Raw genomic sequence first — 22,875 nt, forward strand, 5'->3', positions numbered from 1 at the left:
TTCCAAAACAATTATCCAACATATCCTTAAACATCGAAAATTAGTTTTTTGATTTTTAAGTCTTCAAAAATAAATTATTTTTAGAATAAATTTTTTCAAAAAATGTTATTTGAAAAAAATATTTTTAAAGTTAAAAAACAATTTTTTGTTCTACAAAATAAAAATTTATTTTAGCTAAATTGAATTGAATTGAAATACATGGAAGATTTAAAAAATAAAAAAATAAAAGTTTTATTAAAATAGTTGCTTAGGGGACTTTGACCTTAGATTGTAGGCACAAACCTCAACATAATAGGGCTTAAACCTACGATTATTAGGCATTTTTTTATGGTAGCTATTTCTTGACTCCTGGGACTATGGTCCCAACCTATAAAATTATAATTAAATTAAAATAATATTAAGGGAATTTATGAATTTGAATTATTGGAGGTGTGACATATAATAAGATATGATTCATATAATGTAAGTCACAAACTTTCAAAAATGAGTTGGTCATTGTACATACCCTTCAAAGAAATTCCTTAAAAAGATTTAAAGCTTGGTAATATTTTATTTAATATTGTAGTTAAATTTTAAAAATGGGGGGCTTGAGATCTTTCATATATTAATTTAATTAATTTTTAGATAATTAATTTAATTTTATGTCAATTCTTAAACAATACGAGAATTGAGTTAAAAGTTCATCAAGTTTTATTAAATTATAAACAATAAGAACTGGATTAATTATTAAATAAAATCGATCAAATCTAACATAGGTTCGATTATGTTTCAAAAAAATTATAATTTGAGTCAAATAAATATATAAATATTTTTAATTTTATAAATAATAAGTAATTTTATATATTATTTATGAAAAAAATTATTTTTATCTAATATTTTGCTTAAACTCTTGTGAAATTTCACAATTAGATGAGTTTTTTATTTATTTTATTTTTTTAAATTTACATGGTACCCAAATTTCCCCCCTAAATAGTTTAAAAATTTTATTAGTGATTTTAAGAAAAATCAGGAGGGTAATGAGGTACTTTCCAAAGATTAAGGAAAACGAGAACAAGAAAGAAAGAGACAAGGAGAGAAACCGCGTGGATCCCACCCACGCGAAAGAGAGGGTGGACTTTTGTGCGCACGGCCGCAGTCGTATCATGGGCCCAGATCCCGGAACCGCGCGTGGGGCCACGCGTCGGACTCCACGTGATATCTCTTTACAACAACCTCCCACCAAAATCTTCCCCTACTCTCCCCTCCACACCACCAAGTCCCACCTGCCTTCTCTCCTACCGACACGTGTCCTTCCTCTTGTTCACGTGTCCCTCCCGATATATATATATATATATTTCTAATTTTGGTGAGTTTATTTTTTTATCTTCAAATTTTTGAAGAATGCGTTAGTGACACGTGGTGACCCAAAAGAGGAGAGTACAAAAGTGAGAGTAGAGAAAGAGTGGAGGTGTGTATATATATCATATTGTTGAAAAAGAGAACCAAGAAATTTAAAAGGCCGGAGGCGTGGAACCCACCGTCAAAAGCCGCCAACCAAAATCCAAAAACTGCCCTGACAGTGATTTCCCGCCAAAACTGACAAAACTATTTTTTGAAAAATATAGAATAAAAATTATATTCCCAAATTAAATAATAATAATTACAACAAAAAATCAACCACAATAATAATAAAATTAACCATAATTATAACCTAACTCAATTTGACCCAATAGTTGTTGAACCCTAATTTTGTCCCTAATCTTGTGACTTTACTTTATATTAATTTATCGGCATTGAGGGTGAATAAATAAATAATATTAAACATGTTGAGTAATTATCCGAATCTAACTCCATCTGGATTAGTCTATTTGAGTGGTTAAACTCATGTCTTACCACTTTATTTAAATCATAGCGAATGGAAAATTAATTGTAATTTATAATTTAACATAATCCAATTCAACTGGTTCAAGTGATTGAATTCTTGACTTCGTTGTTGAGAAATTAGTTTTAATGATAAATGATTGAATAATATTGAACATGTTAAGTAATTGACTATAAATAGAACATAACTCGATGACCTAACCTATCGAGGGATTGAACCCTAATCTCATCGATCTACTTTAATTAGAGTAGATAAAAAATTATGCATGACTGAAACCTAACTCCATTCAACTTAACCTATCAAAGGTGATGTTAAACACATTGATTGGAGTATAACCCTAACCTCATTACTTTACTTTGATCAGGGCAATTAGCTTATAGGGTGTATAGTTGAGTAATATTGAACATGTTAAATATTTTTTTCAAAAATATTCATTAAATTTTAAAATTAGAGTTTTATTATTATGTTAAATAATTATTCATTTGAAAATCTTAAATAATAAATAAATAAGTTATTAATATATATCAAATTATAATATTTAATAAGTAATCACCTATCATGTAAGTTTTATTACCTTTTTTTTAAATCTTAACCATATTAGATTTAAAAATATCTTATATCTAAAATGTATCTTTCATAATATTTAAAATAAAATAAAATAAAAATAACTAAAAAATTTCTATCTTGGTGTTTTTAAGTAGAATGGATTTGGGGTAAAAATCTTTTTCTTTACCATATTAATTGAATTATTAAATTGAGAAATAAGCTCAAAACCTCATCAAATTTTCTTTGCAAATGGGATAGATTGTAGACAAAACAAATATCAAGGAAATTAGTTTCCCACATACCAAACAAGGTTATTAGTTATTTATAATGAAACCAATGGAATATAAAAGAAAGCCCAAAACTCTCTCATTCTTGGCACGGAGACAAGTAGTCTTCCATGATTTTCTTTTTATCCTTACCATGAACCTTGTGGGGAGAATTCAAAGCAATAGACAATTTTGATTTAGACAGTGAAAATTCATCCAATATTGTTTGACATTTTCTCATAAAATTATTCATTTACAAAAATGAAAAGTTCATCTCCTTTTCCAATAATATTTTGAAAAAGAATATATTTGAATTGATACTTATAGTAGGAATGTTTAAAATTGTAACAATTTTATGTTAATTTTAAGTATTTTTTTGTGATATCCCACATCGGATATGAAAGAAAATTTCTAAAGTATATAAATATGAATCTCTCTTAACTTTGAAAACAGGTTTTAAAGTCGTAAGTTTTGAAACGGACAATATATACACGGTTGAGTGCGGGTCGTTACAAATGGTATTAGAGTTAATCCCCAACCTTAGTGTGAGAGTTTGATTAACCTCATAAGAGATGTTTGTCAGTTTGACTCCATAATCTCATATGACACAATGAGAACATTTTTCTGCATGAAAGGTATTTATGATGTTCTATATCGGATATAAAATAAAGTTTTAGACACCATATAAGTATGAGTTGCTTTTAATATTAAAAACGACTTTTAAAGTCGTAAGGACCCTTTTGGGCCTAGATGGACAATATCACTATGGTTGGGGGTAGGATGTTATGTTTTTATTTTTTTATTTTAGAAGAAGGAAACATGCAATTTGGGATGATAATGAGATGATTTTTTTCATGTCCTTGATGGGATGAGTTTGAGATGAAGATAAATGGGTCAAAAGTGATTTTTCCATCATATAATTAATATATAAATAGTTTAATTTATTTTTTAATTCTCTTGTTTTTAACACACACACACACACACGTGTGTGTGTGTGTATGAGATAAAAACATATACTTCTAAAATAAAATCCATTTAATTTTTTATAATATTTATTTATTTATAAGATATATTTATTTTTAATATAATTAAAGTTTAAAAAATAAGTTGTATATGTATGTTCTATTTAATTTTTTTTTATTGAAATGAGAATGAGAATAAGTTTATATGAACAAGAATATATATATAGGAATAACAATGTGGTGGATTCGTGATGTGTGAATGTTATTTTAAAATAACTTGTTCTATTTATTTATATATATCCCTATTCTCACCAAAACATTAAAATAAATAAATGGGAAGTGGGATAAGATGGGACAAGAATAGGAAATTTCCAAACTTGCTTTATCCATCTTGTTTATTTTTATTTTTTCAATTTCTTTTACTATAAAACTTTTAAATTATATTTAAAATATAAATTATTTTTATGAAGAGTAATATATTTATGTTTATTAAATAAAATAAAATATTTTATTTATTTATTATTATATATAATAAATATAGACAGGTCAAATCATACTTGAACTCATAGAGTTTAAAAAATTTCCCAAACTTGTACAATCAGGGGTGAGGTGACAACAAAATTTGGTACCTTGATATATTCGAATTCGTGTTGCCATCCTTGGTTCACGAGAAAGAGTGATCTTATAAAAAGATAATACATGAAATATTGTACCATTTATACCATGAAGGTGACAGCTCAACAAGACCTTCCATATTGAAATTGTACAAAGAAGAAGCCAACACTTTTTGGTGTAACACCATCTAGTCTTCCTGTAAGCATTTTCCCTCTCTCTCTCTCTCTCTCTCTCATATATATATATGAGTGATGAACCAAGACAGCTCAACAAAACTTCAATTTCCATGGAGAAATTATACAAGAAGCCAACACTCCTTGGCCAACCTAGTCCACCAACCTATATGCTATTGCATCATGAGCTATGCCCATCCAAACCCTAAAAACCAATTCCATTGCTACTTTCTCCATTAATTTTTCTTCTTTCATAGAAGTTTATTTCTATCATTCTTAATTTCATAGATTGATATTTAGATAATAGATAATAAGACTAATGATATATGGATGTTTGTTTGGAGAGCAGAACATTGAAGGATCTTATTGCAAAGGTGCCAAAGTATGATTCCATGTGGCCATTTATGATCATCTTCAAGCTTTGATTTTGTGTACTAGGGATGATGTGATTATATGAAGCTCATGTCTGCCAATGGATGGATGGTTATTTATGATAATGACGGGGAAGTATCTTTGTCCATTTCATGACAGAAACATTCACTCATCCCATTTGTAAATGAAATCTAAATGACTCTTATAACCTGTATGGTAGTGATTCGAAGAAGCGCTTTTATCATTCAAATGTTATAAATGCTTTTTAGGATCACTCCCAAACGCATTCTTAATCTATTAAATAAGACAATGAGGTTATGTTTTAGGTGATTCTTGAAAATAACTTTATATTCTTTAGAATATAAAATAGTTTTTTTACTTAAAAATATATTCGACAAACTTTTGACTTAAAACTGTTTTTAAATAATTTGTTTTTATATTAAAAAAATAAAAAATTATTTTTTATATTTTAGTTTTTAAATAGTTTCTTATTTCTATAAATAAATAAGAACCATCCTTAAAAACGTTTTCTAAAAACAATCTCGAAAAGAGGCAAAATTTGAATCATGTCAAAGAGGCAAAATTTTCATTAATATATAGTAATGAAAATCATAAATTAATTTTTTTTAAAATACCCATTTTAAAATATTGTCAAAAACCCTAAAAAATAATTTTTTCATCCATCATAAATAGTAAGTAGCAAAATTTTTCTAAAAAATGTTGGCAATATCAATTAGGATTAGGGTTTATCAATTAGGATTTTTCTCCCATCAACTTCAAAGGAAAAAGAAAAAGGGAAATTTTGAAAAAAGGGTGGCTTCTTGTATCATGAAAACCACAAGCAGCCAGGCAAAAAGAGAAAAAAACAATTAGCCAATGAAATGCAATTGTCATCATCCTTAACCATGGTTAGAATAATGACCTCACCTTGAGTCAACTTAACCACCCTCCCCCCTCTCTCTCTAAACTCTAAAGCCCTTTCTCTCTCTACATGAGTTGTATGTTAGCTGTCAAATAAAAAAATAATTTAAGTTTTTTTCCCAAATTAGTTTTTTATTTAATTTTTTATGAAAAGGGATTGTTTTTGTCTCAAATAAATTTATAAAAACCACTCACATATACCCTCTCCTTCTACTCTCTTTCTCGCCGGAGTTTCAGTTTCTCCGTTCAACCCCAACTCTTCTCCGGCCAATTCTTACTCGTCTCACCATTCTTTCCTTCAATTCTCACCAGAGTTTGCCCCTTTTCCACCAAAGTTCACTCCTTTTTCACCAAAGCTCACAACTTTTTCCCACCCAAGAAACCATTTTCCGCTCAAACAAACAGGATTTTCTCCTTTTCTGGTTTATGGGATTTCGACATAGTTCCTAAAAAGAGACACTTGAGAGGGAACTAAGGTTTTCTCTGTATACACAAAAGGGTTTTTAGAGAGAGAAAACAGAGTGCAGTTTCACTGAGCCATTTTTGTTTGCTTTGAAGGAAATTTCTTATGTGTTTTGGTGAAGATTTTAGGGCCTAAAGCTTCATATTATTTGTTTGGCAATGCAGAAAATATATTCTGGGTGAGTTTTTTCTCATCTTCATTTTTGAGAAATTTTTTTCTCGTATATGGCTTTGATTCTCAGAAATTCATTCTAAGGTTTGGATTATGTTGATGAGATTACCTTGAAGAACTATGCTTAATTACTGAATATTTTTATGAATTTAGGTTGTAAATATATAAATATATCAGTGATTAATTAATTAATTAATTAATTGATTGATTGAATGATTAATTGACTGATTGATTAGGGGCTAGTTGTTAGATTGTGTATTCAATGGGTGGATTCATGCATGATTTAAATTTATGAAAAATGGGCCCACCAAAGTCATTTCTTTAATTCTTAGTTTTCAATCACATTCACCATTGATTATGATCATTTTAATATCATATATGCATTGCATACCCAAAATTTTCTATCCAATTCTACCCATTTACAATTATGTTAATGGAATCTAATGAAATTGATGTATTTGTTCATGAAAATGAGCTCATTTGGTCTGATTTGATTCCGGGTCATGGCATTGCAGTGAGTTTAGGTGTGTTATTGGTATGATTATGTTAATCAAAGATTCGAAATGGCTGATTTCTTCATGAAAATGAGCTCATTTGGTGTGATTTGATTTTGGGTCATGGCAGTGCAGTGAGTTTAGATGTAGTAATCAAACAATTTGTTTGTGAAAATGAACTCATTTTATTTGGTTTGATTCCGGGTCATGGCATTGCAATGAGTTTAGGTGTATTATTGATTATTTGAATGAGGGCGATTTGTTAGGGGAAAATGAGCTCATTTGGTGTGATTATGTGAATCAAAGGATCTGAAAATGCTCAGATTGTTCATGAAAATGAGCTCATTTGGTCCGATTTGATTCCGGGTCCTGGCAGTGCAGTGAGTTTTGGTGTATTAGCATGATTGTAATTTATATCAATCAAACTATTAGAAACACTAGATTTCTTCACGAAAATGAGCTCATTTTATGTGATTAGGTTTCGGGTCACTGCAATGCAGTGAGATTTGGTGTATTAGCATGCGATTGGAAAAATGATCTCATTTCATTTGATTGATCTCCGGCCATGATATCACAATGAGTCTAGGTCTACTACTGTGATTATATCAATCAAACGACTAGAAATGCTCGATTTATTCATGAAAATGAGCTCAATCCATGTGATTCAATTTTGGGTCATGACAATGCAGTCAGTTTAGGTGTACCGTTCATGCATTGTGTAATTAGTAGGTGATCGGGTTTTTGATTAATTAATCAAGCTTGTGTCATTCGTAAAACCTACTTACAATACATTGTGATATTGTTTTTTAATCACGCAACCATATTAACATTTTTTAAGCTCATTTTTTATTGTTTCATCGGGTTGTTGATGAGGGGTTAGGCTCTGACTACAAACGTTGCATGTCTTTTTTCGGGATTTATTATACAATAAGAATTATCAATGTGTATATATTTTGTGCATGTTGTCATCTAGGGTTTATCGTATTTGATTATTATAAGTCAGACCGTGAATCCTTCTTGACCGACACATGTTTCTTAATTAAGAAACTGATCTCATTGTAGTATCAACTATAATTGTTTTTAGGGTGTTTCCACACGGGCTGTATGCCAGAACTTATACCAGCAGCCCGTGAATGGTTGCTTGACTCTGAGGTGAGCGACCTGCATCATCTTGAAGCAGGCTTCAAACTTTCGACCTTAATCATATCTGTTTGTTTTTCCAGAAAATTTAGGATCAGAGTGATAGAGAATGGTTATGAATTTTCGGTTCTTTTTAATGTGTTTCGGATGGCAGTAGCTTCCAAGAAGGAGGACCTTCAATGGTAGGTGAAGCCGTGTAGGCCCTGCTCTTGTATGTCCTTATTCTAGACCCTTGATTGCTGTGATTAAAGATCCCGATAAACCTAGAATAAATTAAAAAATTCCATCCTTTATTAAAGTAAGTTATAGATATCGTCGATCTGGTGTTTTTCATATGTCATGGTCGTTGTCTTCCCGGGCCACCTGCCAAAAACCCGATAAAAAAAATAAAAAAATAAAAAAAGTCTGAACCAAAGAAGTTCTTAAATATTATTTGTCATGCTGGTTATTTGGCTCTGAGGCAGGAATGAATTAGTATTATGGACAATTGACATATTGATTTTGTGTTGATTAGTTGTTTTATTAAGTTGATTTCTTGTTTTCTTTTTTACTAGTGAGAATAAGGGATAAGGAGCGAAAAATGGCGGAGCATAAACGGAGCCCCATCTCCGTCGACCAAGGTGGTCTCACTTCTCTTGCGCCGAAACGACAAAAGCCCGATTTAACCATTTCCACCAAGGTACCTTTTTTCTCTTTTCTCTCTTATCTTTAATAACTTCGATAGTATGAAGTTGGAATTAGCTTGATGATCCCAAGGCCTACTTCACTGTAAATATGAATGAACATGATCAAATGCCACCAAAAATTTCCATGAAACAACTGCTTTTTCAAGCAATTGAAGCCTTCCATTGTAGGATGGATATGTGGCCTGAATTGGCCATTGAGCATCGGGCACTAGACCAAATTCTCCTAAGCATGTTCTATTACCCTAATGCGGCTATTAGTTCCGTTTGAGGTGGTTCGGTTTCTTCTATCATGTGATGTGTGCTTTGATGTATCTGTCTCTAATGCACTCTTTTGGCAAATAGGAAAGGAAAGAGAAGGTTGGCGAGCGCATTGCAGCTCTGCAACAGCTTGTTTCACCCTTTGGAAAGGTACGCACAGCAGATTAATCTCTTCCTAAATTCATCAGTATTTCCCGTTATTTGTGTTTATTCTTCTTCACGGTGTATATCCGTGGATGTTGCTGCTCATTCACATGCTTCTCAGTTGGTTGCATTGTTAAACTTGATTCTGATTCTGAAGCCTTTTTTTCGAGTTCACTGCAGACAGATACAGCTTCGGTTCTTCTAGAGGCAATGGAGTACATAAGATTCCTTCAGGAGCAAGTTAAGGTCAGACTTTCTGTCACTGTCACCCCCCTTCAAAATTGCCCATTGTTTGAATCACCATACCAAGAGGAATCATATTTTCTGGTTGATTAAGAGGTCTGCTAATTAGGATCTTGTAGTAGGTCCCTTCATCTACTTTTCTTGATTTGAGACCAAAATACATTCACACTTTGTAGAGTGGTTCGACTTAGACCTATCTACTTGCCATAAATCTAAACCGAAATCTTCAACAACGCTGTTTTTCAACCTCCCTGAATAGGTTGTTGCTCGACATACAGCAGCGGTGCTTGGAGTCTATTGACCAACACCCGACTGCGATTGCATCCTCAACATTCATGTGTGAATGTTTCTGGAACACTATTGACTTTTTTGTGTTGAATGTTTTGCCAACAACATGGAATTTATCATCTTTTGGTTACTTTGCCACTAGTTGTTTGACTTTATCCTCACTGCTCTGCCTTTTTTTCTTTTGGGGGTGGGTTTAGGTGTTGAGCGCTCCATACCTTCAGAGTACAACAACAGCTAAGATGCAGGTAAGCATGAGCTGGACCGAAATAATACTATATGCTACAATGAATTCATGATTTTGGTTGTGGAAAAACGGGGTCGAACAAACTTTATTTTATCATTAACCCTTCTGATGTGATGTTTCTAAATAGTAACAAGTTGGACCCTGAAAGAGGATCGGAAGCTTCCGTGCTTTATCTGATTGAGTGGGACTGTTTTAGAGATGAAAGCTAAATGGGTGACGCTTTTTCTTTTTCAGGAGTTAGAGCGATACAGTTTAAGGAGTAGAGGTTTATGTCTTGTACCGATTTCGTACACTGTTGGGGTGGCTCGAAGCAACGGTGCAGATATCTGGGCACCCATCAAGACCGATTCCTCCCCCAAGTTCTAGATTGCTGCACTGCAGCCTCATTGAAGCTAACCCCTCTGCTCAGCAACAAAAAAAAAGGTTTGGTAGTAACAGGGTATGATATATGGTGGTGTAAAGGGTACCCAACATCGGGTTTTTTCCTTCATCTCTTCTAGGGCAGAACACATTTTTGTCAGGCTGATGCAAATCTGTAAGAGAAATGATGTCTAGCATGATGCGTTTACCTGGATGCCTGGTACATTGGAACAGTTGGAAGAACTGCAGTCGGTCTGGGTTTTTGAACTGGTGATGGGTAGTCCTGTATGATAAGGTGTGTAATCTGATATCGAGAAAATGTATATTGATAAACATGAGATATGTATCAATTCTAACAATGAGTTAATGAAATATGTGGGGGGCAATTATCATGATTTATAATGCAGTTCTGTTTAGTTCTTTGACATGTCCAGATGACTCAAAAAAATCTAACCACAGATATATTAAAGATCTCAAAAAGCATATAAGTTTGTTCTTGAAAGCTCTCAAAAAATCAAAGTATAGATATGTTAAAAGTTCTCAGAAGGCATATATGTTTGTTCTTGAAAGCCCTGGCTTACCAATTTTTGGATGGAAAAGAAAAGAAAATGATAATGAATGTTCATTTTTACTGTCTATTTCTTCATAATTAAGATGCATGAGGAGGCGACCGAATTGGTTATTTGCTGAACTGCCTGGTTAGATTGCTGATGAAGCAGGCTTGACCTTCTCTCTCAGGAATTGCAGTATATGTTCACGTTTCCAATTGTCAATCCTGAAAATAAAGGCAGAAAATAAGAATGCCATAGTGAGTATAATGATGCAAAACCTTTTCCCATTCAAATATATCTTTTCCCATAAAGGTACCTAAAAAAAAATATATTTCAACTGGTTAGAAATTTGGGGTTTGTTTAGAAATGTTTTTAAAAACCGTTCTCAAAAAACAGTTTTTAAAGGATTCTCAATTGTTTTTAGAAACAAAATTTGGTTTAAAAACTCAAATATGAAAAACAATTTTCTAGACATCTTCTAAGATACTGCATAGTTATTTACAATATAAAAGCTTTCAAAACACTTTTTATATTTACAATTGTTACTCTGAGCACTCTACAAAAAATATTTAAAAATCTAAAATTTATTTTAAAAAATAACTAGTTTTCAGAACAAATTCTCAAAATATTGTTTTCTGTTAGAAGTTTGCTAATCATGTTTTCTGAGTACAATAGAAAACTGTCTTCAAGATCAGTTTTCAAACAGGACCTTTAGATATAGCATTGTTGCTTGTTTTTAGCTCGAATAACATGCATCTCAATCTCATCTTTGATTGGACATCAGTAGCCATCTGACCCATCTGGGATATATAAGGTTCAGTTGGCTACCAATGCCTGATCATGGCGTTGGCCGACACTTGTTTATCAAGAGTTGAGATTAAAGAAACAAAGATGCAGGTGTTGGCCATCATCACCCACAGTGAGGCAAGCAGTTTAAACTAATGAAAAGAGGCTCACCTTATGGTTTCCTTGTGTTGGCCATCATCATCCAACATGATCAATTTTGGGGGAGAATTGAATAGGTACTGGACTTTGACAGAAGGGAATTTATCCTTCTCTTCTTCAATAAAACCAACAACTTCGGGATAGAAAACCAGTTTCCTCATGCACACCTCCAGTATTGCACCGGAATAGGTAATCTGCAGTAGCACATCAGAGTTATAGATAAAGCACTCCAGTCTACAAATAGAACAAGGTTAGTACAATGAAATCAACTAAAATACCATGAGAATAGCAAACCAACCATGTAAAAGCTATGCATTTACAGTTTACTAATAATGAATTGTCTGTTTCTGATGAAAAAGAAACTGACATGTTAATTGAAAATGATCAGAACCTGGATGGTGTTTTTCATGTGGGTTAAAATCAGCTCAACCAATTGCATGAAAATGCATTTTCTTTGTATATAATGGTTCTGCAACCCTTCAAACTAATGGAGAATAGCTTTCATTTGTACCCTTTCAGAAGTCCTTTTCTAAGAATAGGTTGGATTATACACAGCTCAATTCACCTTGTCATTTGCTAATTCTTCAAAAACATATGCTATGGTTATTGCTGTTAGGGGTGGCAGTTTTTAACATAACCTGGAATACAACTCAAAAACATCATGAAGTTAGCAGGTTTGTTTGAGATACTTGTGTCCTCTTTTCTAATTGTCCCAACCAGCATAACATGTTTATTAAATGGGTTACGTGCAGGACGCTTCACCCCATTTTGATACATTTGACTATCATCCTCAATCACTACTTTGAAAGAGAGAAAACAAATTCTAAGCATGAAACATCATCCATACCTTGCTCATGGAATCATCAGAATCCTCTGTGCAACACTTCAAACAATCAGATACTAACTCTGCAGATGAAAATAAACGGAGTTAGCATAATCTAAAAAACCATACTGAGAATCATGAATGAAGGCATCATACATGTTTATGACCATGCTAGCAAACTCCAGTTTAACACAAATCTCTCTCTCTCTCTCTCTCTCTCTCTCTCTCTCTCTCTCTCTCTCTATATATATATATATATATATGTATGTATGTATGTATTTATGTACATGATGAAAAGTAGCAGAAGATGCCGAAGCGGTAGAAGAACACTAAACAGGTGTACCTTGAGCACATTGGCAGTATACATATGTATAGGATATGAAAGTAGTAGAAGATAAGAAAGTATTAGAATAACACCAAACAGAGTGTAACTTAAGTCCATTGGTGGTATACAGGTCACAGAGAAAACCAACCATAATCTCATAAGCCTGGGACCCACCCATGTTATCAATAAAATCTAGGGAAAATCTCCTATCTGCAGTGAGTCCACCATCTACTCATGTGATGATGGATGACTTCAAAAGTACATCCAGCAGCTTCATTGCCAGAAAAGTCCTTTTATTTTGGCCCTTGCAAATGCACTAATCTATGGAGAACAACACTATCCTCACACATCATTTTTTTTCCCTCTGTGTAAATGACTGTAACAATTTGACAACAGTTCCCTGTTTGATCTTGGCAGAATACATACGACAGCCAACAGAACAAAAAATAAATTGACCAGCCAGCCTGTGCCATTTGGCAGTGCACTTTAAGGTAGTTAACATTTGGCTCTCCTTTATCATCACCATTTCAAGAGGACCTTCTCCCTTCTCATCAGTTGACCAATAATTAAGACCCTTTCCCAAGCTGTCACTTCATGGAAAACACCAATCTTGTAGGAGCTGACAACCCCCCAATCCCCTTTACTTGAAACTTAGAATCTTCACCATGAAATATATCGAACATAGCCCTAAATAATGTTTGACTTGGAACTCTGCATCATTGGTTATTTTCCGGCTTATCACATCTAATCCTTCAATCCTGACCTCCACCTATGAATGTGATCCAAAAGGAGTCTACCATCCTGATAACTCAAAATGGTCCCACTATGAAAGACTTTACAATTTTTTCGACCCCAATCAGTGGGAAAAATACTCCCTTCTCTTTATATATGCATTAGGTATTGCTGTAGAATCAGGGTAGTTATTCCAAGAATTACTAGTTTCTAATTAATAATACTACATCTTCTTCATATTTTCTCCTGATTTTTCTAATTCATAGCAATTCTTTTGCTTATACCTTGTGCATTGAAAAATTTGTGATAGGATCCCATTCAACTTGGTAAAGTGCTCAAATTTTTTTTTGGATGAGCACGAATCAAAACAGAGGCCACCCCACACATGCAAGCACAGCCTGCCCAAACCTTAAAAAAAGGGTAAAAAAAATGCTCACCTCCCTTAGCAAACTTTCCATGCCAAACCAAAAGCAGATGTATGATCTTTTCTAGTAGGACCTACATTTCTCCAAATATGTGAAAACCATCACTACTAAATCTTGGGCAGTGGTGCAGTGAGTCAAATGGTGCTTGGCAGTCTCCTCATCACTTCCACATAGAATACCAATTTGTTGGGATAAATTTCCTCCTCCCAAAAATTACAGCCACTCTCAAGAATGCTGGGACTTAAATCTATCTCCCTATAGCCTTTTAATAGCTGCCTGGAACTTGGCTGAGAACCATCTTTAATAAGCTTCCAACTGATTTCATATGCCCTCTCAAGTCTCAATCTAGCATTTTCCTTAAATGTAGTAAAAAACGAATCAACCTCTCCAGCTCCCAACCATTAAAATCCCAAGTGAACTATGGGCTCCAATGGACCTTGTTTGTGCAAACCATATAGACTAAAAATGTGACTTCTCAGCTAAACACTATATTTGGATCTGGCGTCATGCCAAAATCTCAGCCTCTAATAAACTTCGGAAAGTCCCTCTCCCCTTTTTACATACTTTCCCATAAAACTTTTCCGCACAGGTCCCTTACATTTCCTGAACACCATCCTCCAACAGTTTCCCTACACTTTCCCAGCTCAATCTTCCTGCTTCTCATTTCCACCTTCAAGCTCTACAATCGTTTATAGGGCATTGTTTAACATCTTTAAACTCATGCTTAGTGTGGTTACTCTCAGGAGAACCCATCCAGGTCAATTTTAATACACTGGTATGTATACAAGCTGCATCTTGCCATGTTTCAACAAGTTTAATCTATAAAATGAAAGATTTGGTTTTCCGCATGATTCAGATCATGTTGCACATTTAGGAGAGGATGCTATTTCATTTACCCTCTGTTGGGCTAATGAGAAATAAGCAAGAAACAAAGCAAATCAAAACCACCAACCATCAAATTTGCAAAAACGGACAAAACAAAACAACACCCAGCTAAACTTGAATCCAACCATTTAGCTAAATCTGAGTTGGAATTCGACCTCTTCTCCTTTCTCCGTTTTCTCGGCAACTAAACAGCACTACCATACCAACACAACCAGACTATTAGTACACATGCACTTCCCAGATTCAATTTCATCCTCATTAACACCACACAAAAACAAAAAAAAAAAATCCCTATAAACTCAATAAACCCTAATCATATATCCGAAAATTATTTCCAGAAATTCCAAAATGAAGAGAAAATGTTTTTAGTGAAAGAGATAAGAGGGTACTAGCCTTGGTCTTTGACATACTCGGCCAAGGTATTGCAGTCGGAGCAGAGAGCGAGACCAGAAAACCCCAGATTCTCGCATTCCTTGGAACTCAAAACTTCTCTTGATGATGACGCCAATGGTACCACTACCAGAAAACACATCCACATACACGACAACAAATTTCCGTACATCTTCCCCGCCATCTCTTTCCCCCTCTCGCTCTCTCTCTAGAACTCTCACCCTCCAAAAGAATCCGCAGAGATGACTATGATGAAGACTCAGAGGCGCACGTTAGCATGTATGGAGTCGGGCCGGGTTGGGCTCGGACTCGGCATTGGGCCAATCAAAGGCCCAAGTATCTTTCATGGATGTATGGCCATTGGATTGAAGATCAAAATTTACAAACAGCCATGAAATCTTAATTGGGAAAAATCACTTTATAAATGGAAAAAATTACATGAGATATTATTCACGTCATCATTTAGTATCCCAAAGTTTAGAATATCATCAGTGACAGAATTTGATCTTAAGACCATGTGTCACTTATTGGAACTACAATTCCTAATGTTCCTCAGTAACCTGTGGCTTAATTCCTATCAATGTTTTGAAAAAAAAAATATTAATCATTTAAAAAAAAACATTGATAAGGATTCAAACTAAAATGCACTAATTGAGAATTACAATAATTGATTTTCCTTAATCACCTTCTTCATTTTTAGTTCAAACCCTAAATCGATTCTTTACTTCTCATCCATGATTGACTCAAACCCTAAATTGATTCAAGATACCCTCCTTTTGTCCTTTGAAGATGAAAAAAAAATCAAGTAGCCCTTTTTGCTATTTGAAGACTATGATTCATGGAGATAATTTTTCAAACTTGCATAGATTATTTGAAGATTTTGGAATAGATATGGTGAAACTAGATGTATGATTTCTCAATTTTGTAAAACTAGGCTTATGATATGATTTTTAACGATTTCTTTAATTTTTGTCTTTGTTGTTAAAGAAACTTCTTGTTTGTCATTTGCCACATTCTCATTTAACATTAGATTAAAAAATCGAAGGTGTTTATATGGGAAGAGAGTAATGGCTAAAACAAGCCAAATCCAAATGAATTTAAATAGGTCTTTTTTCACTTCTTCAACAAAAAATTGCAATTTCTTTAAGTGGTGAGAGTATAATTAAAGCTGAGATGACAATTTCACTTTCTAGTTGGAAGAGAAGATCAACCTAAAAGGTTCATTTATTAATGTGGAAAATTTTGTTGAGATAAGAGAAATCTAAAACCATTATGTGTTATCCTCGTGGCAAATTCTAGTTTTAAAGAGCTAAAAGAGATGAAAAATGTTTTTGTGGTTAGTACATTCATGGATTATTTGAAATTGTCTTATGAGGATTTCTACATTCATCCTACACATATGCTCTTAATTGATCGGACTTAATGTGTTGATTGGATCAACCTCGATGAGGGGTGGGCAGAGAAGGGTACTACAAAGGTTTGCCCATGTCTTTGGTCCTTCCTGGTTCTCCTTGGTGTAGATGGTCGTCCTACTACCCTTGTTGATGACCCTATTGCTAATGATAGTTGATATTGATGATAGTGATGAAGAAAAGCCCCACTATCCCTGCTGATGCCCTTGTTCTAATGATACCCTATCTGATATTGATGACAATGATGAATATGAGTTGAACCCTTATTCAATGTTTAACGATATGAAATTTGCTTTTGATAAATGGTCATCCCTTATGGTGTAATTCCCTCATACCCCTCCTTAATGTGATACACATCCTCGTATTTTCATGACATAAAATTTATATCAATGAATGAAACATTTACCATAACTTTATGTTTATTTTTTATTTCTCCATCGACACCTCTTTTCATCCGCCATGCCAACCAAGGCTATAGAACATGAAGACCATGATCATTAGATACCGATAATTTGATTAGAATATGAAAAACAATAATTATAATATGACTAATGTGATCATAATTTTAATGTAAATCAACTTAATAAAGTCATATAAGTAAATTAAGTATGTTTGGTAAAATAACTTAATGATTTGATTTAAAAATCAAAAACAATTTTAAGTAATAAGTAAAAACATTAGTTTATTCTTCAATCCATATGTTCATTTACCTTTTTACCCTCAATTGTCATATCTACTTCCACAATCTCCTTTACTACTCTACTACCTCTATTGTTACTCAACATTCTTTGTCCTAATTATAATTTATGAGGATAGATATATTAATTTAATAATTTAAAATAAATTTTAAGGTGATTTTACCAAACAATTTAATTTACTTAAAATAAGAATTAAATAATAAGTTTTAAGCCAATAACTTTAACATAATTTAACTTAAAATCAACTTAAATCATTAAAAAATAAATATTAAATTTTATCAAACACTCTATAAAATATGAGGAATATGATCATAAAATTGTTCATAATATTAAGTATTTTTCTAAACAAGCTTCATACCAATTATGAAATCAAATATTTTCTTTCAATTGTGTTAAACACCATACCATCCACATTTACAAATTGGTGAAGTGCAAACAAGTTAACATTTTCAACGGTCACAAACGCAACATATTGAGAACATATTCATAGTAGACATTTGTCCAATATAGTCCCTAAGACTCAAAGGCTAAAAGTGCCAAAATATCTATACCTCATACCTTCCTCAAAGTATATTTTCGCAACGAGATAACAATTGTACAAAAAATAAGGAAGAGATTACAACAGCTTTCACACCACTGGTTCTCCTCCGATGGGGAGATAGGGTGGAATTACATTTTTGAGCATAAGGATCGACGTTCATAACTGATTCAACCACAAGAAAGAACCGAAATGAAACTCAGTCGCTCTACACATATAATATAGATCAACAAAAGGAACAGGGAAAATGGTAGCCGAAATTTTACTGGAGAAGTTATAGTGCATCTTGTAATACAGGGGAGGAAGAGGATGGGGCATCCTCGATCTCACCACCGGAAGTCTTTGACTTGATGTATGAGCGAGCCACCTCCAGCATCGTCTCCACCTCTTTCTTGTACTGCATTTCATGAAAGGAAAAAATTGAGACATGTTTTTAAACAGGTTAGAGTTTGAGGGGGGAATTGCAAACCTCATTGATTGCACCCGATCTGATTTTGGATTGCATCACACACCATTTCTTAAAATGTGCACCTGTAAAAATTGCAGAAGTCCAAACAAGTCTCTCTTAAATTAAAAAAAGAAGAAGACTAGATTGAAATTCTTGGCTAGACGATTTGACCTAATGCTGTGTTTGAATTATTCAGGAACAGGACTTCAGAGAATTATAAAATATATTATTAAAAGCATCTGATGACACCTGATTGAGGAGCATTTAGTATTGAGTACTACTACAAATGTTCATCCCCGACTGTTACAAACATGGAAAAAGCGATGATGAATGGAGCTGAACGTTAAATACGGTAAAAGCCCATCAGAAACTTACCAGCTTTTATTTCCATTGTACACGAGGATTCAGAATTGGTCTCCAATCTCCACTTGCAGTGAACCTGATGCAGCCCCAAAATTAAGAATGTAGAGAGAATGAGGTGAAAAGTGCATTAATAACAATAAAATTGTCATCCTTTGTTTGAGAGACTGAACCCTGTTAAAAGCTAACAAAGAATATCCAGAAAAACCCATGCCTAGTTTCATCCTTAACATTGAGATTTAGCCATCAAACTGTGCAGCGTCCAAAATATTGTAAATTGCATACCTCAAAATGGGACCCGAATGGAACATCATGAGCTTGTTGCACAGTCTCAAACACCTAAAACAAGAGGATATAATCATCACCAGAATTGGAAAGAAAGAGCGAGGACACAACTAGGAAAACCAGTAAGAAAAAGGTTGTTATTATGAAAAAATATAGAGAATAATGATGAAAAAGGTTGTCCGCACCAAAACTTTCTTATCTGGGGACACAACAGCATGCTGATACTCTGTCATGGCTGTGTCTGGGGGGCACATGGGACTGGTACACAGGGATCTGAATGTTATCTCTCGCACTTGGCCATCATATTCATCTGTGGCATGCCACTGTCCCACCTAAAATAACACCAAACAATAAGTGCAAAAATTTTAGTTTACCACAATAAGCAGTTCACAAGAGCAATTGTCTTTCCTTGTGCAGAGAATTTTAAAGTGCCGCTAGAGTTTTGACATACATAGACCAATAGCCTACATGTACATAGGGCTGAACATTGGATTGAATGGTCCAACCCACACCAACCAACTCAGTCAGCCCAAAATGCCGTAGCCAAGCTCTATCTTGTCAGAATCCCAGGCTCCATACGTATCTCAACATAAGTTCTCTACTGTCCAACTGGCTAGTGATGGCTAACCCTTGGATGCACATTGAAGGTTGGGTTTACGTATACCAATTCATATTTTATGGATAAGTTGAAGTAATTTGATGACCCGGCTTGCTTATGTGAAGCAACAACTATACCACTAAAAAGGCGGAGGCATTAATCTGTGTGTTTCTCACTTGATCTCAACTACTAGCCTTTTTTCCTTCAATGTGGGGCAGGCCACTACTCATTTCCACATCAACTGGTTTCCCTTATAATTTATATTTTCTGCTTTTTCTAGTGAGATAGGACACTATTCATGAAGACTTTAAGTTGGGATAGGCTCAGTAACACTTTGCTTAGTTAGACACTAGATCAATTATCTAGTAAGCCAATCTAGGCTTCTAACCAGAAGAGCTACCCACAACTCTTCAAAGTCCTCTCCTACACACTGGAGACCCAGGAGATAATACTTAGTTGACACTCTCCACCTTCCTGCACATGCCAATCCCTCCATGCTGCCCCATGGTCTCTAAACATCTCATCAATCCTCATCTGTCCAGGATGACCTAAAGAACAACCATCATCACTTTTTCTCTACTAAAAAAATAGTTAGCACACAGCCTTTTAAAACAACAGTTCTGCATTAGCCCTTTTTTTCCTAGTTTTATTAGTTTGCTAGAATGTTCTACAGATGTCTATATTTTCATGTTTAAGCCTCAGACATCATTTTTCCTTTTCTAATCCTATTGTTCATGTCACAGGGATCGCAGCTTCATCCTAACACCAATATGCTTCAACACTAGCCTCAAGGTTAGGCTCAAGAAACGATTCAATGGCTTAACCTATTCAAGCTTAAAGAATTATACCACAATGGTAAGTGCATACTCATGCTGAAGACAAATTTTATTGATCAAAATATTTTATTGCAGTGTAAAAATCTGAAAATCAAGATCACCAAACTTTATACTTACAACAAGATTAGCATCCTTTCGTGCTAGACGATACTCGTTTATATAATTTGAATCATCATGCAACAATATATTGAAGAACTGCTCAGCCGTACAAGGGAAAGCATCCTGAAAGAAAGTTTAATGGATTATATTATAATACAACGAGAATGAACCAAGCCATTAGAGGTAGAGATAGAGGAAAAGGAAATACATTATATATACTAATTAGAGCTTCTTCTTTGACAAAGGGTTGGAACTCTATGGCTGTAGGCAAGCTATCTTCAGAAATCTTTGCCTGGCTTCTACCTTTGATAGAGCTGCTATGTGCACGCAGTTCCGACTCTGCGTTCTCCTATAATTTTTTATAGAAAGGATACATATAGCCCAATATAAGATAAGATCAAGTGAAGGAAAAGGACAATGATTTCAAGAAATTATCAAGCATTTTACAGATAACTATAATAGTTGTGAAGCAATCACAATCCACAATGTTCTTTGCCTACCTTCAAAAATTAACAATCACATTCATATTGTTTGAAATCGAAGTTCTAGGGAGTAAAGTGCTGCTATGCCTGTAGATTAGGGATATTTGATCATTTGTCCCATTGTAATATGAGAATCACCTTTAATTGTTTCAGTATTCCTTTTGTCAGTTCTCCTGCTTTTGCATGATACAGTAGATTTCAAAGTCGGATCCAGTACAAAATTAATATTCCATCAAAGCTATAGTTGATGTTCTTCAACCTCTGCATTGTTAAATATCTGAGCCTAATGCTAGAGAGCCAAATTTTAGCAGATGCTTCCGGCAGTGGTTGGAATCATTGGATCCTCTTTAGTTTCTTTCTCCATTTACCACATCTACTCAGCCATCTTCTTTTGAACTTAATGCACAGATGGCTCAATTATAGCACATTGTCACAGCCTTGGTTTTTCCCAAGCAAACAGTGTAGCACTTAGCTAGCCACAAGCATGCTTGCACTGCTAAGTTAGCTTTCATGCAACTGAAAATAAAAAAACGAGCAAGGAAGAGAGAAAGCTCTAGTTTGAAAGACTGAAATGCATGGAACAACAAAAGCTTTGCAAGACTTTTGGAAGTTCTCAAATGCAAAGTCTTCTTGAAAATACAAGTTCAAGCCATGAGATTTCAACGCCAAAAAGGCCGCATAGGATAATTTCATTGCTTTCCCAAGAGATATGTAGACTTGATATATTTAGTTTTTGAAATTTTTGTCTCAAACCTGGTTGAACATAATTAGTCCAATGAATTTTTAGGTCTCTTTGAAATTCTTACTGAACCAAACCTCTAACACACACTTCCGATCACTTAAATAGCAATGGAAGATAGAGAAAGAATACACGATGAAGCACAAGGAATGAACCTTCTTTTCTGCTTCTAACATTGTATGGAAGTTCTTTGCAAAGCGCTGTAAAGTTCTTAATGCATGATTTCTGTTCCAAAATGATGCAAATTTATATCTGACCCTACCTGAAAATGAAACAGGAAAATAAGTCACATAAACACATTTTTCAGAATAAAAAAGGAAATCACTCTAAGGGGATGGGTATTTACTAAGGATGGTCAACTGACCAACCATTCAGCCAATGTCAAAAAATCAAAATTATAAACACAATCCTGAGACAAACATACACATGAAACAAAAACCTGTGCCATTGGATGCACTTATATGCCTACAGTAATAAGCATTTTTTTATTTTTGTTGATATGCAAAAAGAAAAAAAAAAAAAAAATTTGATTACAGTGGCTATAATTTTGGATACATTAACACAAAACATAGGCACAAAAATTTGAAAAGCATCCTCGTGATGCATAATGGAAATACATTCTTTGCCTAATAACTAATGTTGATACCTTCGTCATATAGACAACAAAACTAGTGGAGACAAAAAAAAAAAAAAAATTAATAATTCAATTTATTTGTCATAGATTTTGTGCATTCTTGTACAAATTATTTCTCTTAAACCATCCAATTTTCAAGCTGACTGACTTAATCATTACTATCAATGGACTAATTCTAAGGAGTGAACAAGCTATTTCCAGTTATCATAAAGCTCCACAACATACAATCAGCATCAACAAGGAACCAAATATTTTCACAGAATATTTCTGGTGTTCTACCAAGTCAAAGACCCAATGGATAATTGAGATCTGAAACATACAAAAGCATGCGCTAGGGAGACTAAATAAGTTGTGACCATCAATTCAATCTTGAAATAAAGATGCTAGATGTATAAATGCAAAAGTATTTAAAAGATTTAGAATCAATAAAGCAATGGAATTTATAAACAATGTAAATCTTACA

The 22,875-nt window shown here is 33.8% G+C and overlaps 3 protein-coding genes across 5 annotated transcripts in view; 1 reads left to right on the forward strand and 2 right to left on the reverse strand.

The window, feature by feature from the left end:
• The first annotated feature begins 5,855 nt into the window (after window positions 1-5,855).
• LOC100243890 (transcription factor bHLH153) lies at window positions 5,856-10,602 on the forward strand. Its single transcript, XM_002273889.4, has 6 exons — window positions 5,856-6,357; window positions 8,539-8,663; window positions 9,013-9,078; window positions 9,253-9,318; window positions 9,801-9,848; window positions 10,082-10,602. Exons 2-6 carry the CDS (start codon window positions 8,565-8,567, stop codon window positions 10,211-10,213), a joined length of 411 nt encoding a protein of 136 aa, XP_002273925.1. The 5' UTR covers window positions 5,856-6,357; window positions 8,539-8,564; the 3' UTR covers window positions 10,214-10,602.
• Window positions 10,603-10,642: 40 nt separating this feature from the next.
• On the reverse strand, window positions 10,643-15,589 carry LOC100266214 (uncharacterized). The gene is made up of 4 exons (XM_002273919.4): window positions 15,287-15,589; window positions 12,551-12,609; window positions 11,716-11,897; window positions 10,643-10,982 (listed from the first exon to the last, which is right to left on the reverse strand). The coding sequence occupies exons 1-4, from the start codon at window positions 15,465-15,467 to the stop codon at window positions 10,907-10,909; spliced, it is 498 nt and encodes a 165-aa protein (XP_002273955.1). The 5' UTR covers window positions 15,468-15,589; the 3' UTR covers window positions 10,643-10,906.
• A 2,225-nt stretch (window positions 15,590-17,814) lies between these two features.
• LOC100261007 (BAG-associated GRAM protein 1) overlaps window positions 17,815-22,875 on the reverse strand; it is a 36,115-nt gene continuing 31,054 nt past the window's right edge. For all 3 annotated transcript variants that reach the window (XM_002273948.5, XM_059737208.1, XM_019220188.2), the window contains exons 11-18: window positions 21,934-22,040; window positions 20,766-20,906; window positions 20,576-20,680; window positions 19,210-19,356; window positions 19,025-19,078; window positions 18,755-18,818; window positions 18,401-18,462; window positions 17,815-18,328 (exon numbers count right to left, since the gene is read on the reverse strand). In XM_002273948.5, coding sequence (XP_002273984.2) covers window positions 18,206-18,328; window positions 18,401-18,462; window positions 18,755-18,818; window positions 19,025-19,078; window positions 19,210-19,356; window positions 20,576-20,680; window positions 20,766-20,906; window positions 21,934-22,040 — 803 coding nt within the window. In that variant the 3' untranslated portion in view covers window positions 17,815-18,205. The remainder of the gene's footprint in view (window positions 18,329-18,400; window positions 18,463-18,754; window positions 18,819-19,024; window positions 19,079-19,209; window positions 19,357-20,575; window positions 20,681-20,765; window positions 20,907-21,933; window positions 22,041-22,875) is intronic.

Source organism: Vitis vinifera, chromosome 5 (assembly GCF_030704535.1).
Source record: "Vitis vinifera cultivar Pinot Noir 40024 chromosome 5, ASM3070453v1".
In the NCBI taxonomy this organism is placed as follows: domain Eukaryota; kingdom Viridiplantae; phylum Streptophyta; class Magnoliopsida; order Vitales; family Vitaceae; genus Vitis; species Vitis vinifera.

Excerpts from the sequence above, each read along its gene's own strand:
- LOC100243890 (XM_002273889.4), top strand. The coding sequence starts at position 8,565 with ATGGCGGAGCATAAACGGAGCCCCATCTCCGTCGACCAAGGTGGTCTC. Across the intron at positions 9,079-9,252 it reads TTGTTTCACCCTTTGGAAAG|ACAGATACAGCTTCGGTTCT; the intron begins GTACGCACAGCA and ends AGTTCACTGCAG. Across the intron at positions 9,319-9,800 it reads TCCTTCAGGAGCAAGTTAAG|GTGTTGAGCGCTCCATACCT; the intron begins GTCAGACTTTCT and ends GGGTGGGTTTAG.
- LOC100266214 (XM_002273919.4), bottom strand. The coding sequence starts at position 15,467 with ATGGCGGGGAAGATGTACGGAAATTTGTTGTCGTGTATGTGGATGTGT. Across the intron at positions 12,610-15,286 it reads CGAGTATGTCAAAGACCAAG|AGTTAGTATCTGATTGTTTG; the intron begins GCTAGTACCCTC and ends TTTCATCTGCAG. Across the intron at positions 10,983-11,715 it reads CAACACAAGGAAACCATAAG|GATTGACAATTGGAAACGTG; the intron begins GTGAGCCTCTTT and ends CTTTATTTTCAG.